The sequence below is a fragment of the Triticum urartu genome, chromosome 2, assembly GCF_003073215.2.
Source record: "Triticum urartu cultivar G1812 chromosome 2, Tu2.1, whole genome shotgun sequence".
Classification (NCBI taxonomy): domain Eukaryota; kingdom Viridiplantae; phylum Streptophyta; class Magnoliopsida; order Poales; family Poaceae; genus Triticum; species Triticum urartu.
In genome coordinates this window covers 70,891,702-70,906,003 of record NC_053023.1, presented here as the reverse complement: position 1 = coordinate 70,906,003, position 14,302 = coordinate 70,891,702, and the positions used below count along the sequence as shown (strand labels likewise).

At 45.0% G+C, this 14,302-nt stretch overlaps 1 protein-coding gene across 1 annotated transcript; it reads left to right on the top strand.

Moving 5' to 3' along the window:
* The first annotated feature begins 11,478 nt into the window (after positions 1-11,478).
* On the top strand, positions 11,479-13,557 carry LOC125535858 (putative cytochrome c biosynthesis ccmC-like mitochondrial protein). Its single transcript, XM_048698929.1, has one exon. The coding sequence runs from the start codon at positions 11,805-11,807 to the stop codon at positions 12,525-12,527; it is 723 nt and encodes a 240-aa protein (XP_048554886.1). The 5' UTR covers positions 11,479-11,804; the 3' UTR covers positions 12,528-13,557.
* Positions 13,558-14,302: the final 745 nt, after the last annotated feature.

The window sequence follows — 14,302 nt, the reverse complement described above, 5'->3', positions numbered from 1 at the left end:
GACCGGGATGATGAAGATCGCCACCGGAGAGGGATTGCCCCCTCCGGCAGGGTGCCGGAACGGGTCTAGATTGGTTTTCGGTGGCTACGGAGGCTTCTGGCGGTGGAACTCCTGATCTATTGTGCTCTCGGATGTTTTTAGGGTATATGGAGATATATAGGCGGAAGAAGTATGTCAGGGGAGCCGCGAGGGGCCCACGAGGGTGGAGGGCGCGCCCAGGGGGGTGGGCGCGGCCCCCTACCTCGTGGCCTCCTCGAAGCTTCCCTTACATGGACTACAACTCTCCTGGGCTTCTTCTGATCCAAAAATAAGTTCCGTGAAGTTTCAGGTCAATTGGACTCCGTTTGATTTTCCTTTTCTGCGATATTCTAAAACAAGGAAAAACAGAAACTGGCACTGGGCTCTGGGTTAATAGGTTAGTACCAAAAATCATATAAAATAGCATATAAATGCATATAAAACATCCAAGGTTGATAATATAATAGCATGGAACAATCAAAAATTATAGATACGTTGGAGACGTATCAGCTGCCAGTCGGGTAATCTCTGTCATGACCTTCTCTATGCGCTCTGTTCCTGTCGACCAGACCTTGAACGAGAATAGATCTCGCATCAAAGCCTGGCTCCCTTGGGTCGACCGATACTCTTTGCTCACCGCTGTGGGGGCGCCTGTCATCCTGCCGCCGAGGCACGTATGACCCACTCCTCGGAGGAGGCGTGGGCACCCGACGACGGTCATCGTGGTCGACTCGGCGATCATACTGCTCGCGGTTTCTATACTGATCCTGCCGGTGCCCATGTCCTTCACGTCGTGGAGGCGATCTTGGGCTGTGAGCCGACTGGACTGTGTCCGCCACCACAGACCTGCTATGAATCCTATTCCGTGACTGAGATACTGTTGTATTCTGTTCTCTAGCCGCTCGAAGCAAGGCCCGGATCTGCATCAAACCCCTGCCTGCCTCCGACTGGGAAGGCTGGATTGACTCTGCTATTCGGGCTGCGGCTGTGAGATTTTGGATCGAAGTGCGGTATACCTGAGTTTGAGGTGGAAAAAGCTGCCGTCGACTGGATTCAGGGATCTGCCGTCGAGCACGCTCGTCGAGTGCATGCTGCAGGTTCTCCAGTCGAGTGCGCTCAGCCAAGTTGGCCAGGCGCGCTTCCTCCAAGGCCCGAGCCTCGGGGGTTTCTCCAACGATAGGAGTGTGGAGTGCATCCATGTTGCGGCGCCGAAGCTCTTCCCTCCACTGCAAAGAAAGGGGCTCAGGGCGGTACTCCTTATGGACACGCGACCGATCGCCGCCACCATCACCATCGTCGTTGCGGGGGAAGCCAGGAGGACTAGGTGGTCCGTCGACCATCAAGACTTCTGCCGTGGGATCGCTGCTGTCGCATTCGGATGCGGTCTCGACGGAGCCAGTCAAACATGCCGTAGAGAGTTTCGTCGGGCTCGATTGCTGCGACGTGTGAGGTGGCCGATTGGCGGGCCACCGCGTGACTCACCCACTTCTGGAGCCGTGACCGACCGGAACGCTTGTGTCGTCGAGTGGCGGGGGATGAGGACACCGTAGGAACCGACCGATACTGAGTCGACGGTTGCCGGAGAAGGACACCGCAGACACACACGCGAAAGTGCGTCACCCCGCGGACGGGGAGCGCATAGACGTTGAGTGGTGCTTCTAGGAGCCAGGCGGAATCGTCGGCGATGAACACAAGCGCGCCGAGACGGATCTCGTGGCCCTCAACCAGTCCGCCGGCGGAAACCATGATGATGAGAATCGGAAAAATTGCAACTCCACCAGAAAGTTGCTAAGACACCTGCCCCATGGTGGGCGCCAACTGTCGTGGATCTAAGACTGACAGTAGAATGGGGGTAGGTATGAGGAGGCAAGATCCTAACTATGGCGAAGTTGTACACATGAGTTTTACGAGTTCAGGCCCTTCGCGGAGGAAGTAATAGCCCTACGTCTCGGTGCCCAGAGGCGGTCTACTGGATTATGTAAGTGTGTGTTTACAAGGGGTGCGAACCCTTGTGCCAGTGGAGGGGGGTGGATTATATAGAGTGCGCCAGGACCCCAGCCAGCCCATGTTACAAAGGGTTTAAAGTACATTAAGAAGGGGGCATTACTGGTAACGCTAGTAATTAAGTGACATAAATGCCTATTAAGTCTATGAAGTAAACGTCTGACCATTGTCGTGCAGAGTGACTTTAGGTCTTCTGTCCGTCGAGTGATAATTGTTGCGGTTGAGTGACCTTGAATCTTCCAAGTGGAACAACTTGTAGTCGAGTGGATGATGCTATCCCTTGAATGCTTCTGGTTTTAAGATGGTGTCCTAGGGGAGGGTGTCTAGGTCAGGCCTATGACCCTACCCTAGGTACATAGCTTCATCAGAAGGAAGTCTTTGAATTCATTGCATATCTTTTACCCTTGGAGACATGTCTATATCCAATAGAGTACCCAATACTCACACTCTACATGTCATCCTAGTCTTGGTACTCTTGTGGCTTCTTTTGTTTGCTCTGTCTAGTAGATGTATCACTGTTATCTAACCTTGTTTACTCAAGTTCATCTCTTCCTAAGCCAGCTCAAGACCACAAGGTAAGTATATGAATAACACTCATGTGCATGAAGATTTCTTGCTAATGTACATGTTTTTCGCAAGAAGGAATCATGAACATGAAGTTACACTTCATATATTCATATCATTTGCCCTGATGCATATAGCCAAGATACATGTAACACCTTGCCTGCTCTGTCATGATTATGCATTCACATGCTCTTACATTTCATATTGACATGATTGCATACATGTAGGGGAGCCTATGCATGTTACATGTCTTTCCAAAGCTTTACTTGTTATCTTCTATATCTTTATCTAAAGCTTTGATGTATGTTGTCATCAATTACCAAAAAGGGGGAGGTTGAAATCACAAGTGCTCCCTGGGTGGGTTTGGTAATTAATGTCAACATATCTCTTGTTGGACTAATGTTTTCATCTAGTATATTTCAGACAAGTTCAACAGATGGAGTGGCGTGGACAAGAGGATATGGAACCCTTTCAAGATGCTAAGGACAAAGGATTGGCTCAAGCTCAAAAGCTCAAGACTCTACATTTTACTTTTAATGATCCAAGATCACATTGAGTCCATAGGAAAGCCAATACTATCAAAAGGGGATGAGGTGTTGCTTAATGTCTTGCTTGCTCAAAATGCTTAGTGATATGCTCCAAAACCCTCAACCACTTTCCCATATCCACATATGTCCCAAACCAAAAGTCAAACTCGGCCCCACCGAAACTTTCTATCCAACGCCACCGAGTTCTCTTGACATAGACACTGCCACAAACCCTAATCGATTCGGTCTCACCGATGGGATCTCGGTCTCACCGAGATGGGCTTGCAAACTCTTTGTTGCCTATTGCAATAATTTCGGTCTCACCGAGATATGCAATCGGTCCCACCGAGTTTGCCTGACCAACTCTCTGTTTCGCTTGTTACCAAAATCGGTCCCACCGAGTTTGTGTAATCGGTGGAACCGAGATGAGGTTTTACCCTAACCCTAGCACATCGTTCCCACCGAGTTGATCATGTTAGTCCCATCGAAATACCTAACGGTCACATTATGAACCAATCGGTCTGACTGAATTTTCTGATTCGGTCCCACCGAGTTTGGTGATTTGTGTGTAATGGTTAGATTTTGTGTGGAGGCTATAAATACCCCTCCACCCACTCTTCATTCGTGAGGAGAGCCATCAGAACATGCCTACACTTCCATCATACATTTTCTGAGAGAGAACCACCTACTCATGTGTTGAGGTCAAGATAATCCACTCCAACCACGTAAATCTTGATCTCTAGCCTTCTCCAACTTGCTTTCCACTCAAATCATCTTTCTACCAAATCCAAATCTGTGTGAGAGAGTTGAGTGTTGGGGAGACTATCATTTGAAGCACAAGAGCAAGGAGTTCATCATCAACACACCATCTATTACCTTTTGGAGAGTGGTGTATCCTAGATTGGTTAGGTGTCACTTGGGAGCCTCCGTCATGACTGTGGAGTTGAACCAAGAAGTTTGTACGGGCAAGGAGATCGCCTACTTGTGAAGATCTACCCTAGTGAGGCAAGTCCTTCATGGGTGATGGCCATGGTGGGATAGACAAGGTTGCTTCTTCGTGGACCCTTCATGGGTGGAGCCCTCCGTGGACTCGCGCAATCGTTATCCTTCATGGGTTGAAGTCTCCATCAACGTGGATGTACTATAGCACCACCTATCGGAACCACGCCAAAAATCTCCGTGTCTCCAATTGCGTTTGCACACTCCAATCCCATCCCTTTACATTCTTGCAAATTGCATGCTTTACTTTTCACTGCTCATATACTCTTGTCATGCTTGCTTGATATGTATTGTGAATATTTAAACTTATGCTAAAACTCTACCTTAACTTGAAGAAAATAAAAACTGCAACCTTTTCTTGTTAAGAGTCTATTCACCCCCTCTAGACACCTCTTCTCGATCCTTTCAGATGATCAGGCAAAGCATTAAGTAACTGGCAAAGCCTCCCCCAAGCTTGATGGAGACTCTCTTCTTTAGTTTGCACAAAGTTAAATATTTCCTGTAAGGCAGCTTGTTTCATATGAGCAGGAAAATATTTTTTAGAGAAGTAATAAATCATATCCTGGGACTATGCACACAACTAGGAGCAAGAGTGTTGTACCAAGCTTTAGCATCACCCTTTAATGAGAAAGGAAATAATTTGAGAATAAAGTAATAGCGAGTTTTCTCATCATGAGTAAAAAGGGTGGCTATGTCATTCAACTTAGTAAGATGTGCCACAACAGTTTCAGTTTCATAACCATGGAAAGGATCAGATTCAACCAAAGTAATTAACTCTGGGTCGACAGAGAATTCATAATCCTTATCATCAATAAAGATATGTGAAGTAGCAAACTTAGGATCACACTTCATCCTAGCATTCAGAGATTTTTCTTTAAACTTGTGTAGTAATTTCTCTAGATCATATCTATCATTGCAAGCAAGAATATCTCTAGTTGTTTCTTCACTCATAACATAACCTTCCGGTACCTTAGGCAATGCATATCTAGGAAGTCTAGTTCTAGCAGGTGTTTCAGGAGTTTCAGTTTCAAGCTCATCATCAAATTCAACAACATCATGTTGTATAACTCTAGCAATTTGTTTATCAAGAAATTCACCAAGTGGCACGTCATCATTATCAAGAAAGGTACTAGCATCATCATAAGCATGCTTCATAGTAGAAGTAGCATCATCAATAACTTGCGACATATCAGAATTGATAGCATGTGGTGGTGTTGCAAGTTTATTCATAATAGAAGGTGAATCTAAAGCAGAACTGGATGGCAGTTCCTCACCTCCCCTCGTCCTTGAGGGAAATATCTTAGTCTTAGGATCCTTCAGATTATTCATAGTGATAATATGATAATAATCCCAATTGACTCGACAAATATAGCTATGCTCCCCAGCAACGATGCCAAAAAAGGTCTTGATAACCCACAAGTATAGGGGATCGCAATAGTTTTCGAGGGTAGAGTATTCAACCCAAATTTATAGATTCGACACAAGGGGAGCCAAAGAATATTTGAAGGTATTAGCAGCTAAGTTGTCAATTCAACCACACCTGGAGATTAATTATCTGCAGCAAAGTGATCAGTAGCAAAGTAGTTTGATAGTAGTAACATCAGCAATAGTAACAATAACAGTGATGATAGCAGTAGTAACTTAGCAGAAACAATATGGAATAAATTTGTAGGCATTGGATCGGTGACTTGTTGGATGATATTCATCATGTGACAGTTACCTAGGGCGATACGACACTAGCTCCAGTTCATCGATAGAATGTAGGCATCTATTCCATAAATAGTCATACGTGCTTTATTAAAAGAACTTGCATGGCATATTTTGTCCTACCCTCCCATGCCAGGGGGGTCCATATTGGAAACTAAGGGATGTTAAGGCCTCCTTTTAATAGAGAACCGGAGCAAAGCATTAACACATAGTGAATACATGAACTCCTCAAACTACGGTCATCACCGGGAGTGGGGCCGGTTGTTGTCACTCCGGGGTTGCTGGATCATAACACGTAGTAGGTGACTATAACTTGCAAGATCGGATCTAGAACATGGATATAATGATGATAACATAAATGGTTCAGAACTAAAATCATGGCATTCAAGCCCAAAGTGACAAGCATTAAGCATAACAAAGTCATAACTACATCAATCTAAGAACATAGTGGATACTAGGGATCAAGCCCTAACAAAACTAACTTGATTACATGATGAATCTCATCCAACTCCTCACCGACCAACGAGCCTACAAAGGAATTACTTACTCCCGGTGGGGAGCCTCATGGAATTGGCGATGGAGAAGGATTGGTGCTGACGAAGAACGAAGACCCCCTCCCCGGAGCCCCAAACAGACTCCAGATCTGCCCTCCCAAGGAAGAACATGGCTTGGCGGCGGCTTCGTCTCATGGATCGCGATAATTCTTTCTCCCTGGTTTTTTCTCCGAAAATAGGAATTTATAGTGTCAGGGTTAAGGTCTGCGGGCCCCCTGATATGTCTCCAACGTATCTACAATTTTTGATTGTTCCATGCTATTATATTATCTGTTTTGGATATTTATGGGCTTTATTTTACACTTTTATATCATTTTTGGGACTAACCTATTAACCCAGAGCCCAGTGCCAGTTCCTGTTTTTCCCCTTGTTTTAGTGTTCCGTAGAAAAGGAATATCAAACGGAGTCCAAACGGAATGGAACCTTCGGGAGCATGATTTTTGGAACGAACATGATCTAGAAGACTTGGAGTATACGTCAGGCAAGTAACAAGGCAGACACAAGGCAGGGGGTGTGCCCACCCCCTGGGCGCGCCCTCCACCCTCGTGGGCCCCTCGTTGCTCCACCGACGTACTTCTTCCTCCTATATATATCCATATACCCCCGCAAACATCGAGGAACAGATTAGATCGGGAGTTCCGCTGCCAGAAGCCTCTATAGCCACCGAAAACCAATCTAGACCCGTTCCGACACCCTGCCGGAGGGGGGAATCCCTCTTCGGTGGCCATCTTCATCATCCCGGCGCTCTCCATGATGAGGAGGGAGTAGTTCTCCCTCGGGGCTGAGGGTATGTACCACTAGCTATGTGTTTGATCTCTCTCTCTCGTGTTCTTGAGGTGGTACGATCTTGATGTATCACGAGCTTTGCTATTATAGTCGGATCTTATGATGTTTCTCCCCCTCTACTCTCTTGTGATGAATTGAGTTTTCCCTTTGAAGTTATCTTATCGGATTGAGTCTTTAAGGATTTGAGAACACTTGATGTATGTCTTGCCGTGCTTATCTGTGGTGACAATGGGATATCACGTGATCCACTTGATGTATGTTTTGGTGATCAACTTGCAGGTTCCGCCCATGAACCTATGCATAGGGGTTGGCACACGTTTTCGTCTTGACTCTCCGGTAGAAACTTTGGGGCACTCTTTGAAGTACTTTGTGTTGGTTGAATAGATGAATCTGAGATTGTGTGATGCATATCGTATAATCATACCCACAGATACTTGAGGTGACATTGGAGTATCTAGGTGACATTAGGGTTTTGGTTGATTTGTGTCTTAAGGTGTTATTCTAGTACGTACTCTATGATAGATTGAACAGAAAGAATAGCTTCGTGTTATTTTACTACGGACTCTTGAATAGATCGATCAGAAAGGATAACTTTGAGGTGGTTTTGTACCCTACAATAATCTCTTCATTTGTTCTCCGCTATTAGTTACTTTGGAGTGACTCTTTGTTGCACGTTGAGGGATAGTTATATGATCCAATTATGTTATTATTGTTGAGAGGACTTGCACTAGTGAAAGTATGAACCCTAGGCCTTGTTTCAACGCATTGCAATACTGTTTACGCTCACGTTTATCATTAGTTACCTTGCTGTTTTTATATTTTCAGATTACAAAAACCTTTATCTATTATCCATATTGCACTTGTATCACCATCTCTTCGCCGAACTAGTGCACCTATACAATTTACCATTGTATTGGGTGTGTTAGGGACAAAAGACTCTTTGTTATTTGGTTGCAGGGTTTCTTGAGAGAGACCATCTTCATCCTATGCCTCCTACGGATTGATAAACCTTAGGTCATCCACTTGAGGGAAATTTGCTACTGTCCTACAAACCTCTGCACTTGGAGGCCCAACAACGTCTACAAGAAGAAGGTTGTGTCGTGGAATTGTCACGGCAGATGTCCTTTTGCAAGGACTTAGTCGTGGAGCCATCGCAACTAGGAAGCTTAAAGGGGTTAATCGGGACAAGGACACGCGAGGTTTATACTAGTTCAGCCCCTTACGGTGAAGGAAGGCCTACGTCTAGTTGGGTTGTAATTGCTTGAGGTTTCGATGACCAGGGAGTGAGATACGCTATGCCTGGCTCTCGATCAGTTGTTTCTTTCCCTAAGCCGCTGGTGGGTCGTCCCCTTATATACACGGGTTGACGCCCTCCGGCCTACAGAGTCCCGGCCGGCTTATAAACAGTGTCCGGCTCGGCGACTAGTTACTTCTACCTTACAGTACAAGTTATACCATCATGGCGGTTTATCTTTACGGGCCTCAGAGTCGCCTGTGGGCCTTTAAGCCTTTTAGTGAACCGCCATCTTCATGCCTTGGTCTTGGGCTTCTGATGAACCTCTATTTGCATAACCCGGCCCCTCTTGGATGGCTTACATAAATAGTCATATCCCCAACATTAGGCCCCAGATTGATTTGAACCGGTTCATGTCAATCTTTGAAAACCTTATGAACTGGCCTTTAGTCTTCTGTCTTACGTGAAAATTGTAACCCGCCGTGACGTCATCCTCTGGCTCCGGGTTAAATCATCGTGACGTCATCTTCAATAAAACTTATATTTTAATTCATCATATCTTCAACGGATCTTTGCCTTTACTGACCCTCCCGAAAATCGAGGCGTCGGGGCCGCTGGATTATGATGTCTTGGTCTCCTCATTTCTCGCACCGTCGCAGTCGGTCCTCCTTATAAATAGGCGCGACCTAGGTCTTTTTCATTTCCTTCGGTCGTCTTCTTCCTCGCACTCCCTCTTCTGCCGCTCGAGCTCTGCCGCCGCCACCGTCGAAAACCTCGTCTTCACCGACTCAGACCGCTGCATCACCCTGTTTCTTGACCAGATCAGCTCTTCTCACCTTTCCGTCGACATCTACTAAGGCTTCAGCTTAAGTGGGTTCAGCCGCCCCAAATCTGACTCAATCCAGGGTTATATATCATAAAGGGCTTCGACAAGGGGTTTGATTCGTTCTTTGAGCAAAAAGATAAGGTCGGAATACCGGAGTTCTTTCTTTGCTTCCAAGAACATAGATTCCTTCTTCAACCTAGGTCATGACCGAGGGCGGGTATCTCACTCGCATATCTAGAGCCCAGCATCTGTCCTGAACGACACCTTCTGCAGACTCTACTGGTGGTATTTCCCGAGGCGAGGGTAAATATGTGCATTCATATCGGTCAGGAAACGACAATGACTCTTCTTCTTTCCGGGAAGCTATGGGCACCTCACAATTCTTATACGACATTAGTGGAAGCGAACATTCATAGCATTCATTGTCACCGATCATTGAAAAAAGAAGAAAAAGAAGCCGTACGACAACTTAAGGAATCTTTAGATTTGGCGGCTATAGACTCAAAGGGCACAGACAGGCTGCTGGTACTTTTTTTAGCTAACTAAAGTCCAACTTCCTTTGCCGAAATAGGATGAAACGGATCAGCCGATTCAACTTAGCATTACCCAACTCGTAACTTCAAGCACAACCATCCATTTCAATCCAAAATCTCCGATCGTCTGTGATCCAAACCCAAACTCTCCTCCGGTTTTGGATATATAGACAGTGCCTGCTCTCAAACCAACCAAGACAGCAGCAAGTTCCTATCGAGAACAAGACGACAGATCAATATGACCAATTTCTATAATATCTCGGGTGAATACGTGAAAAAGTGTTGCTTAGCTCAGTGAAATGGAATAAGGAAGAGAAAGTGTAGTGTGATAAGGGAAGATGCAAGTCAATTTTGAGGTTTTCAAGCAAGGGCTGAGATAGATATACAAACCAGAAGAATTCACATCAGAACCCTTTCCTGCTTCCCCTTTTTACCCATCGGACTCGACTCACATTTTGATCTCCTACGCTTGCTTTCACAGTCCCCCTACGAGCAGCCCGGAATCAATGAAGGAGTTCATTCAGCACCGAGCCGAGCGAGCGTAGATTCAATATGTTGATTGTACCGAACGAAGGATTTGCCTTATCACGAAAGCCACATTCGTTTCGTTTGAGGAAGTCACACGTCCTGTTCCCTATAAATAAGGAGATTCATTCTTTTTTTTCAGAAATCCCCTCTTCTTCCTCCTCAAGCCCCTATCACAAGACCAAGCGGATCTCATCCTGCAGAAGACTCAGAGCGGATCTATCTAATGGCATGGCTGGCTGCCGGATGTGATCTATTCTCGTGTCACATCGCTTTCTTTCTTCTCCCTCCATTTTCTTCACTACTACCGCTTCTACACATAAATCAAAGAAGCATTGTGGAATAGTGGCATTTCGTTAATGGCTAAAATGTTCTTAGTGAAAGGGTTGCCGCAAAACCGGCAAACTCAGAGCGGTCTCTGAAAGTGAATAGGAGCATAGCGGCATCATCCAAGCCAAACACGTCTCCTCAGTCAAGGGTCTTCTCGCGCAAATAAGATCAAAAACATAACAACTGATTTCGCTTAATGCATGTCACCCGCCCGCTCTCAATACAGCAAGTGACTCTCTCTCACAAGACAGAGAAAGATTACCGATTCATCCAATCCAATCCAATTTGATCAGAAGTGAGTTCATTGTTGTTGTATAGCGAAACCTTTCCTTGACAAAACCATTCTCAGCTAATAGAAGCCGAGCTATCTATCCAGATCAGGGTTGAACGAAGCGAATGGAAAAGCCAAAGAAAACATAAATCCATTGCGATTAGAAACCAGTGACTCTACAGCTAGGGCTCGATGGCGATGTAAGATAGAAATAATGGGGAGTTAGGGCTTCGGTTTCCTCTGTAGCCAGTTTCAATTCCAAATCATTTGCCGACATGCGGACTCACTTCTCTTTTATGGGATGACTTTTATTATCCAAGTTGTCTATTTACGTGGGTGAATCAAGTACAACAAGTCAGGTCAGAGCTTGTGGTAGAAGATTGGGCTCTGCTACGCAGATCCACTCAACTAGGAAAGAAGTACGCATTGCTGACTGACTGTTTGAACGATCCTAGTTACTAGTAGCTAATCAAGTCAGAGTAGGGTGGCCGAGAAGCTTCTTGCCGGTGCCCCCAAAAGCAAAGCACAGACTCTACTCACCCACGCGTTTTCCACCTACGGAGGGAGAAATCATCGAAATATCCTCATCCTCTAAAAGGGAACCCGAAAACAGGACGAGAGTGGATAGGGTGACTAAGGAGGCCGTAAAAATTAGTAGTGCATTTTTGAAAGATAAGATTACAAAAAGGCGAGAGCAGCATAATTGTTAGTTAGGGGTAAGAGGGGACGGGCCCGTATAGAAAGTCAATCCTTCTTTTTCCGATATGCCGCTCCGCAAGCAAGGAGTGCCACGCACGAGCGGAGCGAAAACTAAGCAAGGGGAATTCCGTCATTCCATGGAAAGCATGCGAAATCCTTTGATTGTTTATAGAATCAAAATAACTATATAGTCTTTCTTGTTCCACTTGCAAGGCAAGGAAAATAAAATGTCAGTTTCGTTATTACAACCTTATTTTTTTATGTCAAAGACAAAAAGCTACGCGCAAATTCTCATTGGATCTCGGTTGTTCTTAACAGCGATGGCTATTCATTTAAGTCTTCGGGTAGCACCACCAGATCTTCAACAAGGTGGAAATTCTCGTATTTCGTATGTACATGTTCCTGCGGCTCGGATGAGTATAGTTATTTATATCGCGACAGCTATAAACAGTTCCTTGTTCCCATTAACAAAACATCCCCTTTTTCTTCGCTCTTCCGGAACCGGTACAGAAATTGGTGCTTTTTCTACTTTGTTTACGTTAGTGACTGGGGGGTTTCGGGGAAGGCCTATGTGGGGTACCTTTCGGGTGTGGGATGCTCGTTTAACTTCTGTATTCATCTTGTTCCTTATTTACCTGGGTGCACTGCGTTTTCAAAAGCTTCCTGTCGAACCGGCTCCTATTTCAATCCGTGCTGGACCGATCGATATACCAATAATAAAGTCTCCAGTCAACTGGTGGAATACATCGCATCAACCTGGGAGCATTAGCCGATCTGGTACATCAATACATGTTCCTATGCCCATTCCAATCTTGTCTAACTTTGCTAACTTCCCCTTCTCTACCCGTATCTTGTTCGTTCTGGAAACACGTCTTCCTATTCCATCTTTTCCCGAATCTCCCTTAACGGAAGAAATAGAAGCTCGAGAAGGAATACCACTAAAAACCTAGTTCGCTCTCAAATAAAAACCTAGTTCACTCGCTAAAGCATCCATGGCTGAATGGTGAAAGCGCCCACCAACCTAGAAAGGCAAAATGGGTCAAAAAGTAGGTTCGATTCCTGCCGGATGCACTGCCTCTTAAAGACAGAAACAGAGGAGGGAAAGAAGGTAGTATAGGGAACTTGCTTTTTGATTCTTATCGAAAGTGAATCCCTCTAACACTTCTGTTAGTGTTTTATGAGAAAATCTTTTATAGACACAACAAGTGTGAAAATCCTTAGTCACTAGGCAAGAAAGCTCGATGGGAACAAAAAGGATACAATTAGTTCAGAATCAAAAAAATGTACAATTTCAAAGGAAAGAAGGAATGGCAAGTTTCCCTCCATTGAACATCAATCAATCTAGAAATAGGTAAAGGAAGGCGTATCACAGGGGTATTTTTCTTTTTTCTATTCACTTCCGTGGGGTTCTAAATTGAAAACATGAACACAAACGAAATCGTATTGAAATTACATAAAAAAAGAAAAGGGAGGAGTAGCTCTTGGTTTAAAGAAAAGGGAGGAGATGGATCGAATTCAGTCTTTTTCCTTTCTTTGATGATCTTCAACACATCTATTTGAATTCCCTGCGAGTGAAGGATTTCTCGTATGGAGAAAAACCTCTTGAGCGCTATCTGATCTTATTTTTGTATTTCAAATATGGGACCTGCCTTTTTAATGGGACATCCCGGCAACAGGCCTACTCATGCATGTGGCCAAGTACTCGACCAATCCTCGGAGCGAAGGGATGAACGAATTCTCGAGGTCTGGTTCATTGAGGTCAGCATCACATGAAACCTTTAGCACTTCCGTTCGATATTGGATGGAGTATGGCTGGAAGGTCAGCCTAGCTAGTCTTGTCAATCGGCCCTGACTCGTCTTCTCCTTGGTACCTACCGCTATTGAACTTCGGTACCTATATTCCTGAAACAAGACAGACCTTCATGAAGACCTTCTATTTTGGAATAAGATCGGACATTTCCACATTGAGGTGAAATTACATATGAGGAAAATAATCCTGGACTACGAAAGCTGCCCTTGTGTGGTAGAACCAGGTCTTCCACCGGGCGGTCAGCCAAGTACTGAAGCCCCTATCTTGATATAGAATAGAAGTGAGTTCACACTAAAAATAGAAGAAGCCCTATGATTTTTTAGCCCTGCTATCAATCACTTCGGTAAAGGGATCGAAAGATTATGGTCTGAAATAGAGATTTGAGAGTCCCTCATGTGAGTACGTGCTGAAGAGCAAGGAGTGAAAGTGCGTTCATCTTTCTTTCTGCTAGTTGTTTCCTGCTAATAGTGATTAGTGAGTGCCCCATACATAGCCAATGTCCGCCCGTGTTCACATCCAGTCTTCTCTGTACACTAGTGCAGCTTCCAGCTCTATGCTATGTATGGTAGTCGTTTGACTCGGGAATCCCTGATAAAAGCTTTTAGTCCATGCCTGGCAGTTTCAGCCGTGGTCCAGTCCAGCAGCCTCTTTTCGATCCAAGAGTCGCATGAGAAGAAAGCTTCCGGTTAGCTTCAGTTAGTGTTAGTTAAATAGAACAGGAACCTCGTAACTATGCCAAGCCCGATCTTGGTTCCAATGCTGCAGAGAAAGGTTATGGGTAAAAAGAAGGTCTTTATCCTGGTGCTGCGGAGACCGGTGTTGCTGATCGAACTCATTTTCTTTCGAGGAGATCGAAAATCTCTGAATTTCTGCGAAACGAATTTACATATTTATTGCGAGGGGCTTTGAAAAGCG